Source organism: Elephas maximus, chromosome 4 (genome assembly GCF_024166365.1).
Source record: "Elephas maximus indicus isolate mEleMax1 chromosome 4, mEleMax1 primary haplotype, whole genome shotgun sequence".
Lineage (NCBI taxonomy): Eukaryota > Metazoa > Chordata > Mammalia > Proboscidea > Elephantidae > Elephas > Elephas maximus.
In genome coordinates, this window is record NC_064822.1 from 93,035,131 (window position 1) to 93,061,150 (window position 26,020).

Genomic DNA, 26,020 nt, shown 5'->3' on the forward strand with positions numbered 1-26,020 from the left:
AGGCATTTAGCACTAAATGATAAATAAGACTGGTGTCTGCAACAGGGACAGTCAATAAGTAAATAAGAATTTTTCATGCACATTTGGTGGCTGATTGATTATGAAATTTGGTGAATTCTTTGCCTCATTCTGCATGTGAGAAAGAATACTTCTCCATTGTTTTGGATCAGAAGTATTCAAATCGGAAGGAAAATGCGATGGCTCATAAAGCATTTCACGGTTATGATAACTCCTTAGTCTACTATCATACTATTTGGATTTTTCCATTAATAAACTGTAATTCAACAATTACTTATTGCACATCTGCCAATTGCCAAACATTGTGCTGTGATTAAGTGAAAATGGGAGCAAAACAGACTGCATCCTTGAACTCATAGTGTTTACATTCCAGTTTTCTATTATTAAAAACAATGAGAAAAATAGCACGGCATTTTATCATTGAACTCATAAGCATATAATAATCTCAAACTCAAATACATATTTATGGTGGATAATAGCTTGTTCGTTCCCATAATTAATCCTGAGTTTCTATTCATGTTAGAATGTATACTTACTATACCAAGTGTCACATTCTATGTACTTAGATAGATAGCTGCTGTTGAGTTGACTCCGACTCATGGCAACCTTATGTACAACAATAGAATGAAATGCTGCCTGGTCCCATGTAATTCTTATGATCACCAGCATATTTGAGTCCATTGCTGAGGCTATTCTGTCAAGTCATCTCACTGAAGGTCTCCCTCACCGTCCTTCGCTTTCTGCTTCACCAAATATTATATCTTCCTCAGCAACTGATCCCTCCTGATGACATGTCCAAAGCAAAATGTTCTGTGGTGATCCATAATGTTTTCACTGGCTAATTTTTGGAAGTAGATCATTGCCAGACTTTTCTTTCTAGTCTTAGTCTAGAAGCTCTATTGAAGCCTGTCCACCATGGGTGACCCTGTTGGTATTTGAAATACCAGTGGCATAGTTTCCAGCATCACAGCAACACACAAGTCACTCCAATACAACAAACTGACAGAAAGGTGGTGGTTCTATGATTTAGAGAATATGAATTAATAAAAGTAAGTGTTAAATAAAGCTGCTAGCAATAGTATAACTTTAGGCTATAAGAAAGATCTCTTGAAGACTTTGATAAATGATTTGTGTCATAAAAGCAGACAAGACAAAACATCTTGATCAGTATACCTGTTACCCTTTTACATCCTGCTAAAGCCTAATGTTAGAGAAAAAAATCAATCATGTATCAACATTAAAAATGTGAATTCACTCAAGATCACTCCTGACAGAAAATTCATAAGAATAATCACATAAAAACCCTTGAAATATTTTGCTTAGGAGGTGTTACTTCAACTGTCATTTTGTGTTTTTGAAACTGACGAGAAAGAGCAGGATTTTAAGAAACCCAGCTAGCAGTACTATATTCTGAGTATAAAAAAGGTATGCCTGCCAAATTTCACAAGATAGTAGTAACATCTCATGACACTTCCCAGTGCATATGTCCTATTTTAATCTGCCACCTTCCCAAAAGTTGTAAATAATAGGTAAATAAGATGTCAAAATGGGAAGATTTTACTAGCACAGCAAAGATTTGTAGAATATAAGCATATATGTGCATTTTAAGAAAACTACATGCACACACGCACATAGAGAACTTGTGAGGCATGTGCTTCTTGGTTCAGGTGAATAATGAGACCAAATGGGCAGCCCCTATCTGGAGGTGGGATGAGAAGGCAAGAATGGACAGGAGCTGGTTGGCTGGACACAGGAAACCTGGGGTGGAAAGGGGGAGTGTGTTGTCACATTGTAAGGATTGCAGTTAGTGTCACATGGCAATGTTTGTCTAAATTTTTCTATGAGAAATTGACTTGAGCTGTAAACTTTCACCAAAAGCACACACACACAAAAAAAAGATTACAGCATAGAAAACCCTATAGACAAGCTCTACTCTCTTCTATAGGGTCACTATGAGTCAAAATCAACTCAACAGTGGGTTAACAATTGTGATGGGGCTGTAAAAAAAGATTGCTGTACCTTCTTCCCAATTTCCCATCCTGTTCAGTTGCACAAACAGAACATTATCAATCTGAAAGACTGCCTTCCCTCACTTCTCTTTTATAGATAATCTTGACAAATGCAGATTCAGACCCACTAGCTGTTGGAATCTAGAACCTATAAATGCAGTAGTGATGCCTACCTCATTACAGTATTTCTCTCATTCCTGCCATGCTACCATCTATCCTAACTACGTTTATGTCTTGATTTATTGGTGTGTACTGAAGTTCATACTTTGGGCCTGGAACCTACCCTGAACACCCCATTCACTAGCCTCAGGCACTATCATCCAGTCTCCTCCTTGTAGGCCTTATCTCACCAGGGGTGAACTTTGAACCCTTTTTTTGTTTTAACTTTCTTCTTTCTTAAAAATAACTATGTGAATGATAATTCAGACAGCTACTTGATTCCAAACTTTGCTGCCTCCTTAAAACTCCTGCTTCCCATGCTCCTAACCTACCCACAAGATAAACTGCCCTAAACAAGTGAGATCTAGAATGAGGGCAGATTTTGAGACCCGCCATCACCACCACTAGTTGCCATCGAGTGGACTCCAACTCATGGTGACCCTATGTGTGTCAGAGTAGAACTGTGTTCCATAGAGTTTTCAATGGATGATTTTTCAGAAGTAGATTGCCAGGCCTTTCTTCCAAGGTACCTCTGGGTGGACTCAAACCTCTAACCTTTTGGCTAGCAGCCCAGTGCACTAACCATCTGCACACCCAGGGACTCTGGTTTTGCACATAAAGAGACAACAGCAATTGGTTTGGGTTTGGTAAGCTAATAGAGAAGGAGCCCTGGTGGTGCAATAGTTGCACTTGGTAGGTAAAAGTTCAAAAATAAATTCTTTCAACTGCTAGTAAAGTGATCTTGGAAAAGCTATTTGACTTTTCTGTTATATGTAATAATTGAAGAATAATAAAATATTCCTTGGATTATTGATGTGAGAACAAGAAAAGCACCTGTCCTTTCAGTAGATACTCAAAGAGTAGCTGTTATCATTATCATTATTGTTATTATTGACGCTAGCCTGACAGGTTCCCAAGTATATCAAACTTCTTTCAATGCTGCAGTGTGCAAAGCTTATCAAATTTCTGGGCCTACCTCAGCATCAGGTTAGTTCTCAGAACCTGATCCTCCCATGTCTGGTTTCCTTTCCTTCACACCAGCAACTAAGGTCCCAACCTGCTCGATCCAAAAATGCACCACAAAGATCATAACCTTTTGGGAAGGTGTTATCTAGATACTTTCTCAAACAAAATCCCACTGCACAAAGTAATTGTAAGTTCCCCCTCCCCCTGCCTATACTTCTGTCTGGGTCCTTTCAAGCACAATGGATTTTTGAGGCATGAATGAAACATTAAAGGTAAAAAGAAAAAGAAAATGGAGACAGTTGATGTGATTCTTCAACTCTTTGTGTTAATATTCTTGCTCCAAACAGAATCCAGTTTTCATAAATTAACAATCCGTTGTGCTTTCTCAAGACCTTGAAGGTTGACTTCAGTATATTTTAGCACAACAGGAGTGCTCTAAAATACAGCTTCAGAGGAGGCTTGCTGATCTTCCCACTGTTCTAGAAAGATTTGAAAGATCGCCAACTTTTTTTTTTAAACCAGTTGTTGTTATTGTTATTTTCTGTCAAGTTGATTCTGACTTACAGCAACCCCATGTGTGCAGCATAGAACTGCTCCATAGGGTTTTCAAGCCTGTGACCTTTCGGAAGCAGATCACCAGGTCTTACTTCTGAGGTGCCTCTGGGCCAGTTTGAACTGCCAACGTTTCAGTTAGCAGTCCAGTGCTTAACTATTTGAGCCACCCAGAGATTTCTTTTAAAGCAATAGCTAGAAAATATCTCATAAGTGACATAATCAAAATTCAGCGCCAAATAAAACATAGAAGCACTTCCCAACTGAATGTCATTTAAATGAGGTAGGTGCTGGAGAGACAATGACTCCTAGTGAAAGGACCATGAACTTCCAAATCATATAGATTGGAGTTTGAACCCTAGACCTATAACTAGCTAACTGTGACTCTTATGCAAAGTGACCAGCTCCCTGGTTTTCTCATATAGTAAACAGGTAACTGCAACTTTGAAGGAGTTCTCCAAAGATTAAAAACACAACTTTAAGGTTCTCCCACATAACAAATACTCTAAATTATGGAGGGTACCTTCCTTGACCAATCCATGCCAGCCTCTTCTGGCTCATATTAACCCATTCCTGTCAGGCCAGAAGACACAGTTCTCTCGTAATAGTAATATAAGTTTCTTTTTCATTTATCCTTCCCAGAGTGTTTCCCAATCCTACCAAGGGTGGGACAATGAAACTCCAACCACTGCAGGCAAAAAGGGGTTGCACTATCTGTAAAGAATTTTAAAAACAATAATGTGATCTACTAATAGGCAGTCAACTTTTTAATACCACACACCAGCAATTCTAAACAGCGTCAGTGACAAATTCTCCACTCTACACCCAGCTGCCCTTGGCAGTCACTGCTTGTTTATCTCTGGTTCTCCTTTCCCTAGCCCCCAACTTGCCACTTTTCCACCATAGAAAAGCTATTTTAGATACAGCAAAATATGTATTCCACAACAGAATAATTTCAAAGAAATAGATATAATAATACAGAGTATATCTAGATAGAAATTGATACAAAAAATTTTGTTCTTACCCAAGGTCCTATATTTTAAAGAAGCTTTCTATGTCTAAAGAGACAATCATTAGCCCACTATTAATAGGGAAATATTTAAAGTTTTTTTTTTTTTTAGTATCTATAATAGTTTCACATGGAGTTTCTGAATAGCACAAATGTCTAATTTCTCAACTACTAGTTGAAAGGTTAGTGGTTCGAATCCATCCAGAAGTACTTCAGAAGACAGGACTCAAGCCTGGCTTCTGAAAGGTCATGGACTGGAAAACCCTATGGAGTAGTTCTACTCTGCACATATGGGGTTGCCATGAGTCAGAATCGACTCAACAACAACTAACAACAACAACAATAGTTTTGCAAATGTCACTCAGTTCTTTTAGTCCCCACTTTGCTTGGCTAAAGTGCACACTCTAGCCACAAAATATAACCAAGAAATGAGTATTAGCTCTCAGAGTAAAGCATACATGCAATTTCCTTTGACATTGAAATGAATAGCTCTGAAAAAAAATTATTTGCAGAATAACATAAGCTGGCAATGAAATCACAATATTAACATAATCAGACATTTCTAGACTTTCCCAGCATGCATTTTAAATATACAATAATTAGAATCATGTATTAACCAAAATAATATCTATGAATCTCCTTAATATTTATAAAAGCTCCTTTTCTAAATCTTAGTTTAGATAGGTTTAGTTTAGATATGATAATGTTTTATGTGAATGTATTTATGAAGGCAAAATGGCTTTATTTTCATTATATTTATTTCCATCTAGTGCTGCAGGGTTTAGCTCTCCACTGATTTGATGAACGCAAAGCATTTGGGTGCAACGACATGAAGCACTATAAAAAAAATCCCAGACATGTATATTCACTTTTCAAATAAGAAACTGAATTAGGAAAAAAAGCCTTATAGTGTTGCATGTTCTGGCAAGATGTGTTCCCTGAGGCAACACAGCCAATATAATGCAACAGCTTTATGAAACTAATGCAAGCATTTTACAGCATCATTGAAATTGCTTCAATATTTTTCAAAGAAAAAATTCTTAGGGTGCTTGTTGATAAATGGACTCATTGATATTCAACTTGCCTTTAAAATAAGTAGCATCAAGAAGCCCACTTTTGCCTTTAAAATGAGTTTATAATAGGTAGTAGCTCTTTCTTTGTTAAGATTTTTTATCCCTTTTCTCTTTTCAGTGGAATAGAAACTCCTTATCTATATTTTAGAACAAATTTTTTAGATCTGGGGTTAGGAGTTTGGGTCAACATGAACAGAACTCTCTAAAATGAGAAAAATATCCTGGCATTATCCTCCAAAGATAATTGAGCCACAAGAAAAATGATATTTATTAGCTTTGTGAGTTCGAATATATGCTTTTACTCTCCATGTCTTGGTTTCTCCTCTGATACTAAGTGGGCCAAATACCACCAACATATCATGATGATCAAATGAGATTAAGACATACTGGAACTTTAAATAAATTCAAATTATTCAAAATTAATAGCTAGCATTAATCGTTGTTAACTATATGTGATTTAACCCATACAGTCACTATTTTAGATCAGAGTTACTATTTTATTCCTAGCTCATAGAAATGCAAACAGTCATGCTAGTAAGAAGCACGCCTGCGATTTGAACTAGACAGTTATGTCAGAAGCAAAATTCTATGCATCCAATTATTAGCAAACTACTTCCTCCAAATCACGTTGAGTTTTTGAAAACATTTACGGAACTTCTCACCGAGACACTTTCCCAGAATTTGCTGACTTGGTTGTGTCTCCTCTTCTCATCTATCCTGCTCTTATGTTGTGAGGAAAAGAAGGAGTTCACACTTCTAATCTCGATCTGATCTTCTCTCTAAGTAATTACAAACCCCACATATAGAGTTCAGTTGATATAATATCTGGCGGGGCAAAACAAAATTTTTTTTTTTTAATCCTAGAAAGTCTGGTCCATCTGTTTTGTTTGGTGCATGGGATATAAGGGGTGGAGAGAGGAAAGTCACAAGATGATAAAGTCTGAGAGAGACAGATATAAGGGTCTGCAATCCAGTTCACTGAACTGACATGCTCTGTGTTTAAAAGAAGGCACCCTAGTGGTATAGTGGTTGAGTGCTCAGCTGCTAACCTAAAGGTCAGTGGCTTGCAAAGTTCTAGTTGTTCTTCATGTTTTAATTATGTTCAAAGATTGGAGAGGCAAAAGGATGGAAAGTCATGCTTAAAGTGACTTTCTAATTAATATATGTTTATTCAATGGCTACTATGTGTTTAGAAACCCTGGTGGCGTAGTGGTTAAGTACTATGGCTGCTAACCAAGAAGTCAGCAGTTCAAATCTGCTAGGCGCTCCTTGGAAAGTCTATGGGGCAGTTCTACTCTGTCCTATAGGGTCGCTATGAGAGTCGGAATTGACTCAATGGCACTAGGTTTGGCCTTTTTTTTTTTTTGGTTTACTATGTGTTTGGAGAAGCCCTGGTGGCGTAGTGGTTAAGTGCTACGGCTGCTAACCAAGAGGTCAGCAGTTCAAATCTGCCAGGCTCTCCTTGGAAACTCTATGGGGCAGTTCTACTCTGTTCTATAGGGTTGCTATGAGTCGGAATCGACTCGATGGCGGTGGGTTTGGTTTTGTTTTTTTTGTGTGTGTGTGTTTGGAGTTCCAGCGTGGTGCAAACAGTTAACGTGTCAGCTGCTAAGCAAAATGTTAGAGATTCAAGTCTACCCAGAGATACCTTGGAAGAAAGGCCTGGTGATATACTTCCAAAAACCAGCCATTGAAAACCCTGTGGAGCATAGTTCTACTCTGATACACATAGGGCCACCATTAGTTGGAATCAACCCCATGGCAACTGGTACTATGCATTCAGTCTTATAAACATACTAAAAATTTCCAGTTTCTCTCAGGAGACAAGTCGTATAAATGGACAGTTAAAATGACACCTAGGTAAACTAGCAAAACAGTGGGCATAAGTGGTAGAGACTTGGGCAGCTCACCTTGACCAGCTGGATGTGAGTTTGGAAGAAAATGACTAAGTCTGCAGACTTTCCAGGTTCTAATACACTTAATTTTCTGAAAAAGACTAGGGTTTCATGTCAATATAAAATTCTGGTAGTTTGGCAGCAATTCAGTGTGCAGCAGAGTTTGTGATCTATCTTCCCTCTTCCTCTGCCAGTCAGAGAGATGCAGAAAACTTTATAGACAGACATTTGTTACTTGGTCGCATTAGAGGTGGAAGGAAGAATTTCATAAAAGACTTGAGAGCCATGGAGAAGTGAAGGGGAGACAAGAACAAATTGAAATTTATAAGGTTCTGCTCTCAAAATACTTAAAATGTGAGGTGTTGAAAACATATATTCCACCAACCTGTAGAGATGGATAAACCCACTCCACAGATAATAATAATTATAAAAATGATGATGCTATATAAAAAAGTATCTTAGACTTCAGAACAGTTTGTGATTTGAAATGAATCTGACATTGTCCTTACTAATGATAATTCGGATATTAAATGCCATAGGTTAGGGATTGCTGAATAAAATTCCTTACTAGTCAATTATATCAGACTTTTATTATCTAAAATCATTCCTAATAAGCACAGTGTAGTAAAATAACCACTGGGACAAATGTATAGCATATGACTAAAAATAATGACCCCCAAAGTCAACAATCTAGAAAAAGCTATCAGTTTTTATTACTGTACAGTCAGTGCTCCTTTGTGGGTATTATTTTTTGATTTAGAAAATAAAGCTCTTTACTACCTCAAGGCATAAAATGTATCTCATGCTGCAGGAATAATCTGATGCTTAAAAAAAAAAAGGAAAGAAAGGGGAGCCTAAAAACTAGACTTTTATTTCACAAAGTCTTTGCATAAAAATTGGATTTTGGCTGATTTAGAATTCAACTGGCTCATCGCCTCATTGTGTACTTGAATCTCTAAACCTGTCTACTGAAGCTAAACACAGCGTTTAAGGGACTGAGACAATGAATGAAAAATAACAAGCCAACAACATGGCTTCGCAAATAATCAAGGCGATATTTTCATGTAAATATCTCTATCAATAATAACTAAAGTAATGGAAGTCTGGACTATCTAAGACTAAGAATGGGCCTATAGAGACGTTCCTTTGAAGTAGAAGCCGTTCAAGCACTACGAAAATAATTTTGTTTAGTATTCAAATGTGTTCATTCTCAAATCTGCATAATTTCCACTTGGATTCATGAGAAAACAAATAACATTTTTATAATTTTCTATCCAATTACTTTTGTGAGACAAAACAAGAAGAGAGTTGAAATTTGAAAGTGCAATTCAAGAATTCCTTTCTTAGACTTTAACTGCAATCCTTTCCAGACCCACATATTCCAAATCAGCCACCTCTTTTGCCACATTTTTCCAACTGTATGCTCCCAAGCATACAGTCTAAGGGAAATGGTTTATTAAATTAATGTAGAGGGCAAAATGAATTCAGGAAACCTCAACTAAACTTTATTTTGGGTGGATCAGAACCAGCCAGAGAACCAATTTAATTGTTATTTCACCCTTCTTGAAGACTTCTACCTTTACTTGCCAATTAAAAGACTCAACATAAGTATAACCCAACAATAGTTTCCTGAATAGAGTATGGTGAGTAGATTCTTGAAAGGTTGCTTCCCAAGTTAGCAATGAAACAATACACAAATACCCATAATAAATGTTGGCAGCCAACATGATATTTGTATTTTAAGTTAAAAGTGAAGAGTTACTGTGGTTCAGTATAAAAACCAAACAGAATTTAGAACTTGTTTCAATAGCTTCTGAAATATCATACTTATTTTGAAACATGGTTGAGTATCTCTTCAAAAAAGCTAACCGTGATAATTCCACAAATCTCAAAATGTCCTAATATTACTGCCAATATACTACTTCGGGTTGCTGGGTTGATTATGGCCCGAATTGTTTGTTTATTTTACTGTCCTTCTTCGTGTAATCAGAGAGCAGAAGGCAAGGGTAAATGGGCTAAATTAGGAAGAGTCTCTCTAGATGAAGAGAAGTAGTGCCAAAGATGAAGGTGTGACTATTGGTAAAGTTTACCTGAAGTGTTCACCACACTAAGGGATGTAGCTACCTTTTGTTCTCTGTCCTCAATTGAAAATACTCAATTTTTTATAGTAGAATTGAAGAGAGAGAGAGAACAGAGGAAGAGCAAAAAAAAAAAAAAGGTTCAGAAATTCATGTTTCGAAAGACACAGTTGGTTTAACAAGGGCTTTTACAGAGGATATCAAATGGCTAATAAATAGAGGTTTCACAGATAACTGATAATCTGCAAACAAAACTGGCAATGACTGACTGTTTATCTATCAGATTAGCAAAAATGAAAAAGGAGTGACACCATTCATTGTGGGTAAGGATACGGTACGGATACGGTAAACTATACTTACAGATGTTAGAAGTATAATTGTTATAGCTTTTTAGCAACACAATTTAGAAATATCTAACAAATTGTAAAATGTGCATAAACTTAAAGCCATCAACACTATTTCTAGGAAGTTACTCTATATATATACTTCATCAAGTGCACAAAAGGTATGCACCAGGGTTTTAGGTTGCAGCCTTGTGTACAATAGGAGGAAAAAATGGAGGCTATATATATATATACAAAAATATATCTCAATGGAAAACTGTTAATAAAAATAAGGTAAATAAGTACTGACATGAATATTTACATATACAATACACTTAATGAAGAAAACAGATAATGAAAAATTTGGAGCATAGTGTGATCCAACTGTTATAAAAAATGATGCTATATATGTTAGGGAATAGATGGGGGAAAAAAGTATATCAAATTCTAACTTCATACTACATGTCTGCCATTTTACCTAACTTCTCTTTTTATCATTTTACATATTATCTTTATAATATGACACACAAAATATGGATATCTTAACATTTGAGAGACATCATACTTCTTTATCCAAAGACTGGGAGGGAAAAAACTAAAGAAATAAAACAAAGTATTCTGTGATTTCAGGAAAAAAAAAAAAAGATACTATGAAGAATACAAAATATCACTGAGGTGTTCAGCAATTTTCAAAACTTTTTTATTTTAGTTACAAGAGATTAGAAATTCTGACTGATGTTGCTCACCAAGAATCCAGAGCCATTATTTGTACTCCCGTGTTTCAACAATAAAACTACATATAATTAACTGCCAATTGATTAGTTCTACTTTGAAATGAGTCAGCTCATTATATTCTATATTGCTATTATTTAGACATTGGATTTAATTGAGTGTCTGCTTTTAATACGATTTTTCATCATTGCAACCCATTTTTCAATTTGGAGGTTGAGGTTTCTTAAATAGCAAGGGCAGAGGGCTCAAAAGGCTTACAATGTTTAAAATAGAAAGGTAAAAAAATAATGATAGGTGCTTGCTTCAGCAGCACATATGCTAAAATTGGAACGATACAGAGAAGATTAGCAAGACTCCTGGGCAAGGGTGTCATGCAAATTCATGAAGCATTCCATATTTTTTAATAAACTTTCACTTAAAGCACAATAAAAAATAGTAATAATGCTAGCTGGTCTATCAAGAAAAATAAAAATCATTTACTGAAATACTTGGAAGATAGGTTTGCATTTCTACTGTGGCTTTAATATTCGTGTTCTTCATTTCAAATTGCTATGATTTACTTTCATACCAGTAGAAATTTTCTAAAAAAAGATTAGAGCATGAAGCTTCAGTCCTCTTTTCTTATTACAGCCTATCAGATATTCTATGAACTAAATATCCTGGTCAGTCCCCATCACTAGTTAAACAGAGTTAAAGTTCAAATCTTTATAAACACCTAATAATAAAATTCTTATATATTCTGCATACTGATACATCACTTTCCTTTACGCTAAATAAATTAAACTGTATGTTTGACTGGCAGCGATTAGGTGTTAAATATCAGTTATACAAAGACTGAAAAGCAAACAGAACAAAAAGTAAATGACTTTAATTATCCTTGGAAAGAGAAAACTTGGTGACTATTACTCATGAGAAAATGAGGGAGAAGAAAGAGAAAGATGAGAAGAATAGAGGGGAAGATGGGAGAGACAGTCAATCCCATGAGGCACTTAACTCAAGACCTGGTGCATGATAAGTGATCAGCAAATGTTAGCTGTTATTATATTAAAAATATATACATAATTATAGTGTATACCCACTACTGTCGAGTCGATTCCGACTCATAGTGACTCTATAAGACAGAGAAGAAACGTCCCATAGAGTTTCCAAGGAGTGGCTGGTGGATTCGAACTGCCACCCTTTTCGTTAGCAGCTGAGCTCTTAACCACTGCACCACGAGGGCTCCTTATAGTAAGTTAATAAGTTTTACTAAGTCTTTTGTACGAGTATGAATAGTAACTTTAGAGCAAAGGAAAATAAATAAGATAGCAACGAGGCCATGGTAGATCTAGTTGAAGGCCATCACATTACGGGTGAGCTATAGAACTACAGAGACTCATGTGAATTACAGGAACATATGTAACTGTTTGTCTACCATTATATACTACGAGGAGTGTCATGATAGAGCCAGAGAAATAACTCAGATCTCCTCATTACATCATTAATACAAATCAGAATTTAAATTTTTTATCCAACTGCTTATAGCAAGTCTTTCAGAGAAAACACATAAATAGAATTAATTACTATTGCTTGTTCATTTGGAGTCCACTCTCTGGAGGGAATTTATATTAATAGCTCTGCACTTTGCTCATAAATATTACAAAGAGTGATGACTACTAGGTAAATGTGTATCTTTAAAGATATTATATATATTTAGTAAATAGATTTTTGTATAGAAATAATGTATTATGTATAAATATTATCTTTCTCATGTCTTTCAGATAACATGCTTCTATTGAAATTAGTATACATCCAGTTAGGTTAAATACGTAGAAAAATTCAAACTCCTTTTCCCTTGACTCCACTTGTAAATGGACAATGGGTTCTTACAAAATGTCAGGAAGCCAGGTTTGGATCAAAAAGCACCTCATACCTTGGGGCTACACCCACTTCTGGCTGAAAAATGTCATCAGCTTTAGTTCAGCACAGGTTTCCTATAAATAGGAAGTGTATAAGCCAAGATAAAGAATTTTGGAGGTTGTAGATATTAGAAAAATACGGCAGTGCAATTAAGTCAAGATCATCATTGCTGTAGGTATTATGAGAAACTCATTTGCCCTGATTACCCTGAAGGATCCTCAAAAGGAGAATATGAGCAACCACTGAAAGTGATTTGGTGTAACAGACATTGAAAATGTTTTTTTACTGATGGACTTACATCAAAATATTACTGGATTTACACTGCTGACAAAACATATTTAATATTTCTTATACACACACACACACTTTACATACATACAAAACAAAAAAGAACAAAAACTGAAAGAATTTTTAGCATTTTAAATTTCAGAGTGTTATTTCAACACAGAAAACACGGCCAGATATATCAAGCACTTTTAGAAAAAAAAGCTTATTGAGTGTGCTAATGAATGTCCATTGTCTTACCATCTTTCTTTATCAACCATTACCTACAACTACTAAGGAGTTGGAAGCCCTGGTAGCATAGTGGTTAAGAGCTACAGCCGCTAATCAAAAGGTCGGCAGTTCGAATCCACCAGTTGCTCCTTGGAAACCTTATGGGGCAGTTCTACTCTGTCCTATAGGGCCCGACTATGAGTCGGAATCTACTTGGCGGCAACGGGTTTAGTTTTTGGTTTTACTAAGGAGTTTACTTACACAGGAACAAAATCTATTTTCATGATGAATTCAACCTTCTATTTTTTCCCTCTAAAGATAAAAAATATGCACAGAAATTGGGATACTGAAGAGTGGTGGAAAACAATTTTCTACTCGGTACATTTTCCTTTACTTCTATTGAAAGAACCACTGTAGCTTCTGAGTCTGTGTAGCAAAGTGACAGGTTGCAAGATGCCTGTATATAGCAAAGATTCCCCATTTAGGCAGATATTGCTTTTTTGTTTGTTGTATTTCCCAAACTAAGAACAAAGAACAGCATGCTTTGTATTGTTTTATGAAACTACTATTGTTTCCTGGCCCCCTCATCTCCTCCTCTCATTCTGTGGCTGATGACATTCTATCAGTGAATCAGTATTAGAAAAAAAAATACCAGTGAGTCTCAATTAGGAAGGGGTTTATGTGAGTGATGCCTCTGGCTGCAGTTATTAATCGTGACATTACTAAACACATTGAAATTTGCCTCTCACCTTTTTTAGCATATTTTGTATATTGTATATAAAAGGTAATTGCAAGTACATTAGAATAAGTGGACATTTTAGACTGCATGGTAATGAAAAACTGTTTTCAGGCTGGGGTGGGGGGTGTGCTTGATTAGGCTAAAATAGATTAAGGATAGAAACAAAATTGGGAAGACCACCCTATTTATTAGGATATAAGTATCCATAACATGTTCCCAAGGCAGGTTCTGTCTGGACTCGAAAATTTCAAGAATGCTTACAATAATCATTTTTTTCTGAAATGTATTCCTGTCTGGAAGCCTAGGGAGCAACTAAATGACCACTCAAAACCCATTTCTGCATTACGATTTTATTACATGATACATTCCTTTAATATCCTGGAGCTAGGCTATACATTTGCAACAAGGCCTCAAGCTTTTTCTCCCAATTTAAAAATAATAAAAAGTGCATCTAAAAAGTCCTGTTAGGCAAAAGAAAATATTCTATGAAAGTGCACATAATAGCTTTATCTACAACTATTAATAACATAATAAAGTTCTTTCTCTTGGTCAAAGAAAAGTGACAATTTGTTCCAAAAGTAATAGCTCTTGCTATGTGAGGTTATCATTTTAGGTCAGAAACAAACGTGAAATAAGTCTGCTATCAAAATAGAATGAAGGTGATCAGTTCAGTTGCCTGGTATCTAGTGGTAGCATCTGCTCCACACACTCAAAGAAACGTTTAAGCAGTGAAACAATTTCAGCCAATGACTTACCCTCCCTTAATGTAGTCAAGGAATGATACTTCAGTTTCTACCAAGAAAGACAGTAAAGTTACCTGAAAATGAAAAGAAAGAATTACCTGCTAGTACTAACTGAACCCACAAAGTTTTTTTTTTTTTTTTTTTGCTAAATATTAGAAAGAAAATCATATTTTCTAGCAATCTGAAAATCACTAAAGTGATTATTATTTATTAAAATCTGCTAGGACTGATGGTTCTTACATTTTAAATTATCCAAAGAAAAGAAGCCCCCCCGCAAAATTGACTAACTCATTTCTAGAACCAGTTTACTTCCTTTGAAGAACAACACGAAAATTAGCCATAAGGATACTACGTTACTTCCCATTTTAGATAAAAGGAAAGATGAAAGGGAGTTGGAAAATGGTTAAAACTAAAAAATCAACATCAGTAAGCTAAGCTATCCAAGATGAAATGTGTGTTTCTGCCGTGTGTCTGTGATGGGGCCATCTAATATTTTAAGTGTCTTGCTTCAGCAGATTGATAGAAATTTTTCAAAAGAAACTTGGAGAAAACTTGGAAGGTTTTGCCTTTCTCAAGCAGAGTTCATCTTAGGGAAAAATCTTCAGTATATTTTTTCTTGAAATGGGGATGATTTTTAGTTTTCACAGTGTTTAGATACTTTGATCTGTGCACCCTCCTCACTGATTTTGCAAGCATTCCCACAGAGTTGCACATTTTAATGCACTATTTTTTATAAAATGAGCATTTCCACATCCTCCAAAACGAGTCTTAGTAGGCGAGTGCAATCTAGGAAGATTGTAGTATTTCTCACTAACACTTACACTTTTTCATGCCTGCCTGATTGTAGACTGGTTCCGTCAAGTGAAGAGTTCATAGCAAGCCTTCCGCATCCCTCAGAGGGCCTTACAACTTGTAGGAAGTACAGCCACTACCTCCTATAAAGTGTTCTTCATTATAATCACTCCCACAGGAAGTTAATTTTTCTATTATATATTTTCATATTAAAATTCTGAATGAAACACAGCAGTTTTGTTAGTTGCTTCTAGTCTGATCAAAAAGGTGTGTGTGTGTGTGTGTATATGAACCCCTTTGCCATCAAGTTGATTCTGACTCATAGCGACCCTACAGACAGAGTAGAACTGTTCCATATGGTTTCCAAGGCTGTAATCTTTATGGAGGCAAACTGCCACATCTTTCTCTCTCAGAGCAGCTGGTGGGTTCAAGCCGTGGACCTTTTGGTTAGTAGCCAAACACTCAACCACTGCCCCGCCAGGGTTCCTCTTATATATGTGCGTGTGTGTATGTATTTATGTATATAATTTGTTCACTAATTTGAACCCTTAATAAATAAAACAAAAATTGACTTACTGTTCCAGAATTAGTATATTTTTTCTTTTTTCCTTTCTTCTTGGGATTCACGACCTTAAAGAAGCAGACAAAACAATTAAAATGTGTTATGTTTTATATTAAAATAAAAAAGTAGTCAATATGCTGCATCTATTTATTATCCATGTATCCATTTGTAAATGTATGTATTCATTTACAAGTATCTTCAGTATGGCTACTACTGCCAAACTTACCAGTAACCATCTTCTGAAAAATATAAAATAAAAAGATCTTTTATCAAAAATCAGTAACAGTAATATTCTTCTCAATCACTTCATACATTGGTTACTCTTAAAACATCTGCATCTTCTTGACGTGACAGAGATTTTTATTATACAACGTCTCAAATAATGACTGCTTTGTAGAAAAATTAGAGCTTGCTAAAGAAAAGTATATCTGAGAGACATAACTTTTTTTCCCTGATCAGGTTATATACACTACATGGCAAGTCATCTAATGAGTGAATAAGGGGTCTACTGACCCAGGTAATAATTCATAATGGTAGTAATTTCCACCAGATACTCATGTTACATAATAATTTACATACTAATTGGTAAAGGTCTGGTTTGCAGACTTCATGATTTTTCAAATTTAGTTACTGCATAAGAAAATATTATTGCTTTCCTACGTTGTACAAAGTGCTGGGGAAATACAGGATATAAAGACGAGTAAGACCTTTCAATGTAATAGGAAAAAATGAGATACATAAGTTCCTTAAGAGAGGGTCCTTCAGCATATTTCAATCCAAAAAAATGGAGAAAGCATTTTGACAGGAAAATAAAGATCAAAAACTTTACGAAGAAAGTAGTATTTGAACTAGAATTTATTAATTTAGGTAGGGTTTCAATAAAAAGAAACAGGTACAACATTCTAGAAAGAGGAAAAAGTAATTGACCCAGTTTGGGTGGAACAGAGAGCATATACAAAAAAGAGATGAAAATTTATCTGAAAAAGTCATCTGAGGCCATATTACGGAGACCCTTAATGCTAGAGTAGGGAGTTTGGATGTTAGTCAATTGATAATGAAAATTCAAGGATGTTTGAACAGCAGATGGAGTTGTGAAGAGAGAAATTGAAGGCAAGACAACAGTTAGGGTCCTAATTTAAATGTGGGAGGAAATGAGGCATTAAATAAGTCAGCACCACGGAGAATGCCTTACAAGAAAAATTCAGAAAATCAAATAACTGGATTTGGCAGGTATAGGTAGATAACACAGAAGGAAAATTGAAAGATGCATGTATTGATTATTCAGTGTATTATTTCTTTTTCCCCAGAAAACCTTGGTTAAGCACAGTCTGTACAGAAACATGCAGTGGTCAGGATGACATATTGTAAGGCTAAGTAAATGATTCAATGGTTGTACCGTTAAACATGGAGAAGACTTTTTGGGGAGAAAGCTAAGGGTTCATCTTAAACCAAGTGACTATGAGACAGTTATTTTAATGTCCTAGAGGTAAAGAAGAGCTACGGTTGCTAGCCAAAATGTCAGCGGTTCGAATCCACCAGGTGCTCCTTGGAAACCCTATGGGGCAGTTTGGTTTAGTTTTGGGTTTTTTTAGAGGCAAAGGTGTCATCATGGTGTTTTCAATCATCACATATGCATGTGAAAGCTGAACGATGAAAAAGGAAGACCAAAGAAGAATTAATGCCTTTGAATTATGGTGTTGGTGAAAAATATTTAACATACCACAGGCTGTCTGAAGAATGAAAAAGTCTGTCTTGGAAGAAGTACAGCTGAACGGTCCTTAGAAGCAAGGATGGTGAGACATTGTCTCACACACTTTGGACATGTTATCAGGAGGGATCAGTCCCTGGAGATGGGCATCATGCTTGGTAAATAGTGGGTTAGTGAAAAAGAGGAGGACCATCAATGAGATGGATTGACACAGAGGCTGCAATAGTAGGCTCAAGTATAACAATGATTGTGAGGATGGCACAGGACTGGGCAGTGTTTCATTCTGTTTTGCATAGGGTCACTATGAGTGGGAACCGACTGGACAGCACCTAACAACAACGACAAGAGGCAGCCATAAGTGTAGGAAAATGGCTCATTATAGAACCCAGGGGGAGCACTGCTGGCGCAGTGATTAAGTGCTCAGCTGCTAACCGAAAGGCCGGCAGAACTCATCAGCCACCACATGGAGGAAAGATGTGGCAGTCTGCTTCCGTAAAGATTTATAGCCTTGGAAATGCTATGGGGCAGTTCTACTCTGTCCTTTCGGGTCACCATGAGTCAGAACTGACTCAACGGCAGTGAGTTTGTTTGTTTGTTTGTTTTTTGGTATGGAACCTAGAGCTAGGAACAAAAGTTTGGAATTCATTTGAAAAATGGTCATTTTTTGATGAATATAAATTCCATCTACTCAAAATTCCTTAACTGAGGAATTCCTTAATTCCTCAAAAATATTTGAACACTGAACAATAAATAGGAAATTTGTGAATAAAACCAATATGTCAGTGACATATTTTTCTTTGAAAATTTACACTTTAGCATTTTGTTATCTAAAATCATCCATCTAGCATTAACTCTTAGAAAGTTTTCATAAATTTTAGGAATGAATTTTTTAGTAGAATTTCACAAGCATCTTTTAAACAGCTTATATGAGTATGTATGGCTTCTAGTACATCATGCTTTGCTGTCAGAGAGGAATTATTTCAGGTTTTTTGATTTTGTGGTTAAATTACATAAAGATTTCTCATTTAATCACATTAGGCCAGTTTCAACAACCAATAAAGCATTTGATATTAGAATAATAATATAACTGACATCAATTTTATTCATTTCCTGTGGTCATTTATGTTATGATTATACCACAGTAGGTTCTACAGATAAAGAAAATAAAAATCCTCACAACTGGACCAATAAGCAACAGCATGATAAACAGAGAAAAAAATGAAGTTGACAAGGATTTCGTTTTGCTTGGATCCACAATTAATGCTCACGGAAGCAGCAGTCCAGAAATCAAATGAAATATTGCATTGGGCAAATCTGTTGCAAAAGACCTCTTTTTTGTGTGTGTGTACAGTTTTCATTGGCCTTTAAGTGAAAGTTTACAAATCAAGTCAGTCTCTCACATAAAAACTTACATACACCTTGCTACATACTCCCAATTACTCTCCCCCCAATGAGACAGCCTGCTCCCTCCTTCCACTCTCTCTTTTCATGTCCATTTTGCCAGCTTCTAAGCCCCTCTACCCTCCCATCTCCCCTCCAGGTAGGAGGTGCCAACATAGTCTCAAGTGTCTGCCTGATCCAAGTAGCTCACGGCTCGCCAGAATCCCTCTCCTACCCATTGTCCACTCTAATCCATGTCCAACAAGCTGGCTTCTGGAATGGTTCCTGTCCTGGGCCAACAGGTCTGGGGGCCATGACCACCGGGGTCCTTCTAGTCTCAGTCAGACCATTAAGTCTGGTCTTTTTATGAGAATTTGGGGTCTGTATCCCACTGTTCTCCTGCTCTCTCAGGGGTCCTCCGCTGTGTTCCCTGCCAGGGAAGTCATCGGTTGTGGCCGGGCACCATCTAGATCTTCTGGTCTCAGGATAATGTAGTCTCTGGTTAATGTAGCCCTTTCTGTCTCTTAGGCTCTTTATTACCTCGCATCCTTGGTGTTCTTCATTCTCCTTTGATCCAGGTGGGTTGAGACCAATTGATGCATCTTAGATGGCTGCTTGCTAGCATTTAAGACCCCAGACGCCACTCTTCAAAGTGGGATGCAGCATGTTTTCTTAATACATTTTATTATGCCAATTGACTTAGATGTCCCCTGAAACCATGGTCCCCAAACCTCTGCCCCTGCTTCACTAGCCTTTGAAGCATTCAGTTTATTCAGGAAACTTCTTTGCTTTTGGTTTAGTCCAGTTGTGCTGACCTCCACTGTATTGAGTGTTGTCCTTCCCTTCACCTAAAGTAGTTCTTATCTACTATCTAATTAGCAAATATCCCTCTCCCACCCTCCCTCCCTCCCCCCTCTCATAACCATAAAAGAATGTGTTCTTCTCAGTTTAAACAATTTCTCAAGGTCTTATAATAGTGGTCTTATACAATATTTGTCCTTTTACAACTGACTAGTTTCACTCAGCATGTCTTCCAGGTTCCTCCATGTTATGAAATGTTTCACAGATTCATCACTGTTCTTTATTGATGTGTAGTATTCCATTGTGTGAATATACCATCATTTATTTATCCACTCATCCACTGATGGGCACCTTGGTTGCTTCCATCTTTTTGCTATTGTAAACAGTGCTGCAATAAACATGGGTGTGCATGTATCTGTTTGCGTAAAGGCTCTTATTTCTCTAGGATACAGTCTGAGGAGTGGGATTGCTGGGTCGTATGGTAGTTCTATTTCTAGAAAAGACCTCTTTAAAGTGTGGAAAAGCAAATATGTCACCTTAAGGATTAAGGTGCACCTGACCGAAGGCATGGTATTTTCAGTCACCTCATTTGCATGCAAAAATTGGACAATGAATAAGGAAGACCAAAGAAGAATTAATACATTTGAATTATGATTTTGGCGAAGAACACTGAATATGCCATGGACTACCAAAAGAATAAACAAGTCTGTTTTGGAAGAAATACAGCCAGAATGCTCCTTAGAAGCAAGGATGAGGAGACTTCGTCTCACGTACTTAAGACATGCTATAAGGAGGGACCAGTCCATGGAGAAGGGCATCATGCTTGCTAAAGTAGAGAGTCACCGAAACAGAAGAAGACCCTCAATGAGAAGGACTGACACAGTAGTTGCAATGACGAGCTCAAACACAGCAACAATTGTGAGGATGGCACAGGATCAGGCAGTGCTTCATTCTGTTGTACACAGGGTCACTATGAGTCCAAACAGGCTCAAGGGCACCTAACAACAACAGGTTCTACACACTTAGCCAAAACATTGCAGGTCTTTTTCCTCTTCCCCTACCTGGTCACTTCAAAATTGGTAAGAAGCTTAAATTTGAAAAGGCTCAGGCCTGTCTTTCTTAGTTAATCTGGAACCAAAGAGTTGAAAATGGTGTAAAAGCCAAGGAAACTCAAAATAGTTGATCTCTGGAGGGTTATATGATGCTGGCAGAAGGTCACTAATAAGCCCAGGAGAAGTGGTATCCATGTATTGTTCCTCATCAGCATTTGAAGATCCAAATGAGGTTGGGAAGAGAAAATAGGCATCTGCATAATTATAATGTCTTATATTATTTTAATTGCCTCTTCAGAGCTTTAATATTCTTTCCTTCAAAGAACAAAATAAAACAAATCTATCCATTATGCCACCTTTGTCTTTGCCTGAAAAGCTTTTTTGGGGGCTAAGTTTGGCTCCCCTCTGCAATAATCTCATAGTTCACTAAGTATACTAGTATATATAGCACTTGTTGGGCTCCTGGTGGCACAGTGGTTAAGAGCTAGCTGTTAACTAAAAGGTTGGCAGTTTGAATCCACCAGCCGCTCCTTTGAAACCCTATGCGGCAGTTTTACACTGCCCTATAGGGTTGCCATGAGTTGGAATCAACTCAATGGCAATGGGTTAGGACATTTTTATAGCACTTATCAAGCTATACGATCCATATTTTATGTGATTGTCTCTCCCATTAGACGCTGAAGTTTTTATGAATCTCTCTGTAGCCCCAGGGCCTAACATAGAGCATGAAACACAAAAGCCACTCAATAAATATTTACAAGTCAATGAATGAATGGATGAATGGAATACACCTGCTTTAGAGCAGTAGGAAAGCAATAGAAAAATGAGATTCCTCCATTCTCAAGTAAAAAAAATTTAAAAGAAGTCAATTTTAGTGTCAACCTTCATGAAAGAGTTACCATTATTGATTAAATACTGAGAAATTCTCCTTTAGTGTCTACATACACTAAATAAAAAGCGGTAGGGAATATATAGATAATGTAGCTCCAGGATTAACAGTGCTAAAACATCATATGTTCAATACACATCTGCTGATTAGTTGGTAGTAAGTTTAAGGCAGAAATAACTACCAGTAAAAAACAAAAACAGTTGCTATCGACTCCTATTCAAGGTATCCCCATGTGTGTCAGAGTTGAGCTGTTCTCCACAGGGTTTTCAAAGGCTGATTTCTTAGAAGTAGATCAACAGGTTTTTTGTTTTTGTTTTGTTCTGGTGTCTCTGGGTGGACTTGAACCTCCAACCTTTCAGTTAGCAGTGGATCATGTCAACCTTTTGCACCATAATTAGAGTGTGTTTGATTTAATAACCTGGGTTTTATTTAACGACTGACTCGTACCTGTAATCCCCTTTGGTTTCCACCTAAACAACAGTGAAGGTATTCTCATATTTATAACATCATGTCGCCACAACTAAGAGGAGTATTTTTCTTTATTAAAATGTTAGGGAGAAGGCTGGTATAAAGGCAAAACATAAAGGCTGAAGCTCAAGTAAAAACGAACTTGCATCCATACTGAATTAAAAAAAAAATCATTTCATAGGCAAGAGTTAAAAATCTCTCAAAACAAATTTAAAAGACCATATTACATTACTTGAAGATAAATAGGATCATTAAATCTCATAAATAGCATCATTAAATCTCGTAAATAGGTTTGCTCAATTAAGTTTAAAGATTTTACATAAATTAGTACTTAGCTAATCTTTGGCAATTATCCTTTGCAAAATTCATACTTTTAGAACATAAATTTATTTTTTCTAGAGAAAAACAATTATAAAATAAAGTGCCCCTTACCTCATATACGTTGAATTGTGATTGCCCTCTAGAAAGTTCCCTATAGCTTGTTGTAAATTCTCCAATGAAATCATGACTAAAATTAAGAAAAAATATATATATATTAGCTTTCATACAATTGCCAATTCTATTTTAAAGCTTTTTAGAAAGGTATAGTTTAATCATTATGGGAAATGTTTATTATTATCTATATATGCTAATAACTGAAAGATATTTTAAAAGCAACTGATACATATTTCCACTGTCCTTTAACCCCAAATTATGCATACTGAAAAATGAAATTTTATTAATATTCAAAAAAATTTAACTGATTCCCATCTGTTTTAATATTTAAAATGGATACATTAGTTTTAATAACTCATATCTCAAAAAACATTACATCATCTATACTCTCTAAATAATAAATTATTCATTAGGATGAAAATAGAAGACACTCAAAAATTCACTACTACCCATATAAATAATCACAAATAGACAAACATCTTCAAACTTTCCTATGCCCAGAATATAACAGGAAACGATTTTTAAAAGGGTGTCCAATGTTAATATGGATAGTAGTCACCAAACTTTATTTTCAATAATAATAGTTAAATGCCCATTGCTGCTAATACCAAAGTGGTTACTCTGAATTTCTTCTCTTTAGAACAGTTGTAACTGCCTTCTCAGAGAACAGACCTTTCTTCTACTGGTTTAAGTGAGGGAAATGGATTTAGTAAGCATTTATTAGTTCTCCTGTAGATTCTTACCCATGTCATTACTGTAGGTGACATACATTAAGTGCAAAAACATGTTAACCACTCAGCAATTTAGAGGGGACCAGCGTTCTATTCCTCTGAGTTAATATAATGGCAAACACCAGTTTAACAAGCACTACTCAGAAATAAGGGCAAAATGCTGGTATTCAACGTGATGGTGAAATGTAATGCACCAGAATAAAAAAGCACAGACTGTAAGAACTAAAGTAGTATAATAAACATAAGAGATGCCACAGTAGCTATTTGTTATCATAGAATTGAAGCTTAGCCCATTCACTTTACAAATGCAAGCTGTTCATTCCCATAAAAATATGTATTTCTACAAACCCACACCCCAGTTTAATGCTTAGCTGTGACTCAGTAAAATCCATTAATCTTCCTATAGACCTGATGGGTAGTGACAAACAACAAATAAGTTGTGTTTAACCAACCAGAACACTGATTCCTAAAGGTGAGATCTCAAAGAAAAAAAAAACTAGCTGCCATTAACTTTAGTAGAGTTTTTACAAGAAAACCCTTTAAAAATATATTTAAAATGCAGCTCATTTAGATATCCAGCCTCCCTGGTCTCCCTTTTCAAAAAGCTCTTGTATGTATACACATCAGTGTTTTATATGGGATCTTTCTACTTAACGCCAGTATCAGCCAGATCACCTCTGAATTTAACTTTCAGAAGATTTATACAGACGAAAATGGTAAAAGAGGAATGAAAACTGTGATAAATTATTTGTATTTATGAAACCCAACCCCCTAGAACTCACATTTTCAAGTTACATGGGGAAAAGTTACAAAACTTTAGTGCTACATATTTCTTATGAAATCGAGCTTTGTGGGTTTAATCAGGAAAAGTGAAATCGTTTTCTTTGACCTTCAGAAGTACAAGCGCAACAACTATGAAATCTTTTACTGCAATCTTAAAAACTCTCTGAGTTAGAGATTCTGTTTAGAATCTATCCTCTTCCATTGCTGTGCGTGTTTCTGATATCTTAAATAATCACTAAGATAAAGAGGTTCTATTAGAACACTTCAAAGACAACCCTTTGAATTTGGTATGTGTGGATGAGCCCTTTATAACCACAGTTCCCCACGTTATTGGGAACCTAGTTGTAGGAGCCCCAAAGCTTCCCTGGATAATGTTTAAGTGGTAGCTTTCTGACTGTGCCAATTATTACGAATTGAATTGGGTCCCCCCAAAATACGTATTGAAGTTCTTGCCCCTGTACTGTGCATGTGATCCTGTTTGGAAATAGGGGTTTTCTTTTGTTATGCTAATGAGTCATGCAGGGTGGGTCATAAACATAATCCCTCCTGAGCTGTAAAAAGAGCAGAATAAACTCAGAGGCACACACAGGTGTCAGGGGACAGATGCCATATGAGGACCTGTTTACAAAGAAAGAAAGAGAAAGGATTGCTGGCAGACACTAGAAAGTAGGAGAGAGGCCCATCCAGACAGAATAACACAGCTGATACTCTGATTTTGATTTTTATCCTCCAGAACTGTGAGATAGATATCTGCTCTTTAAAGCCATCCACTTGTAATATTTCTGTTATGGCAGCACTAGGTAACTAAGATATGAATTTTACCTCAGTTTGGTTAATTGTTTAAAGCCAGTGCTGAGCTCTTAACTGTTAACACTAAATTGCTGCCAGTCAACACTTATGAAAAATGTGGTAGAGAGAAGCAATATTTACTGAGTAAAGTTGCAAGGACATGCAATACATCTATCAGGATAAAGCCTGTTCAACCGAGAGAGACAAATCTGGGACCAATTGGAATAGTCCGGTTCACCAAAATGCACATTGATGGGGCCATGTTGAACTCATTGTGGAACATTCTAAGATGCGGTTCTTTGAGGCATTTACTTCTGTTTTGTTCTTGTTAGATTTATTGCTCTCTACAGAACTGAGTGATGAACCAAACCAGCTGCCATTCAGTTGACTCCTGGTCATGGCAACTCCATGTGCATCAGAGTAGAACTATGCTCCATAGGGTTTTAAATGGCTGTGGATCTTTCAAAAGTAGATAGGCCTTTCTTCCAAGGTGTCTCTGGGTGAATTCAAATCACCAACCTTCCGGTTAGTAGTCGAGTGCTTAACCGTCTGTGCACCCAAGGACACCTGAGTAATGAATAGAAGGATACAATTCCCTTTAGTCTCAATGCTAGGAATCGGTGCTTCTCTGCTGGTGACTTGTTTTTTGTACTCTGAAAGAACCCTGTTTATCATGAAATGAAGAGGTTTTTCTCCTCTGAGTTAGTTAACAGAGAGCTTAGAGCCACACTGGCAGCCCATCTGTAGCAAGATATTTTTTCATGAGGTGCAATCCTCAACAGACTTTTCTAATTGCTTACCCTTGTTTCCCCATTTTGCTTCAATTTCCCCACACAGTTTACTTCACCATGTCTTATGATAAGCATTTCTCTAAGCTGACTTGGATCCTTTCCAGAATAAGACAGGGCATAAACATATGAAACAACTAATAAAATATTTG

At 36.4% G+C, this 26,020-nt stretch overlaps 1 protein-coding gene and 1 non-coding gene across 2 annotated transcripts in view; one reads left to right on the forward strand and one right to left on the reverse strand.

Moving 5' to 3' along the window:
* The window catches only part of CPNE8 (copine 8), a 268,313-nt gene that overhangs the window by 54,918 nt on the left and 187,375 nt on the right, over window positions 1–26,020 (reverse strand). Inside the window, exons 11-13 of the mRNA XM_049882814.1 lie at window positions 22,775–22,850; window positions 16,059–16,112; window positions 14,703–14,764 (exon numbers count right to left, since the gene is read on the reverse strand). Coding sequence (XP_049738771.1) covers window positions 14,703–14,764; window positions 16,059–16,112; window positions 22,775–22,850 — 192 coding nt within the window. The remainder of the gene's footprint in view (window positions 1–14,702; window positions 14,765–16,058; window positions 16,113–22,774; window positions 22,851–26,020) is intronic.
* Window positions 11,109–11,215, forward strand: LOC126076629 (U6 spliceosomal RNA). The gene has a single exon (XR_007517556.1). It is a non-coding gene; the product is annotated as a U6 spliceosomal RNA (small nuclear RNA).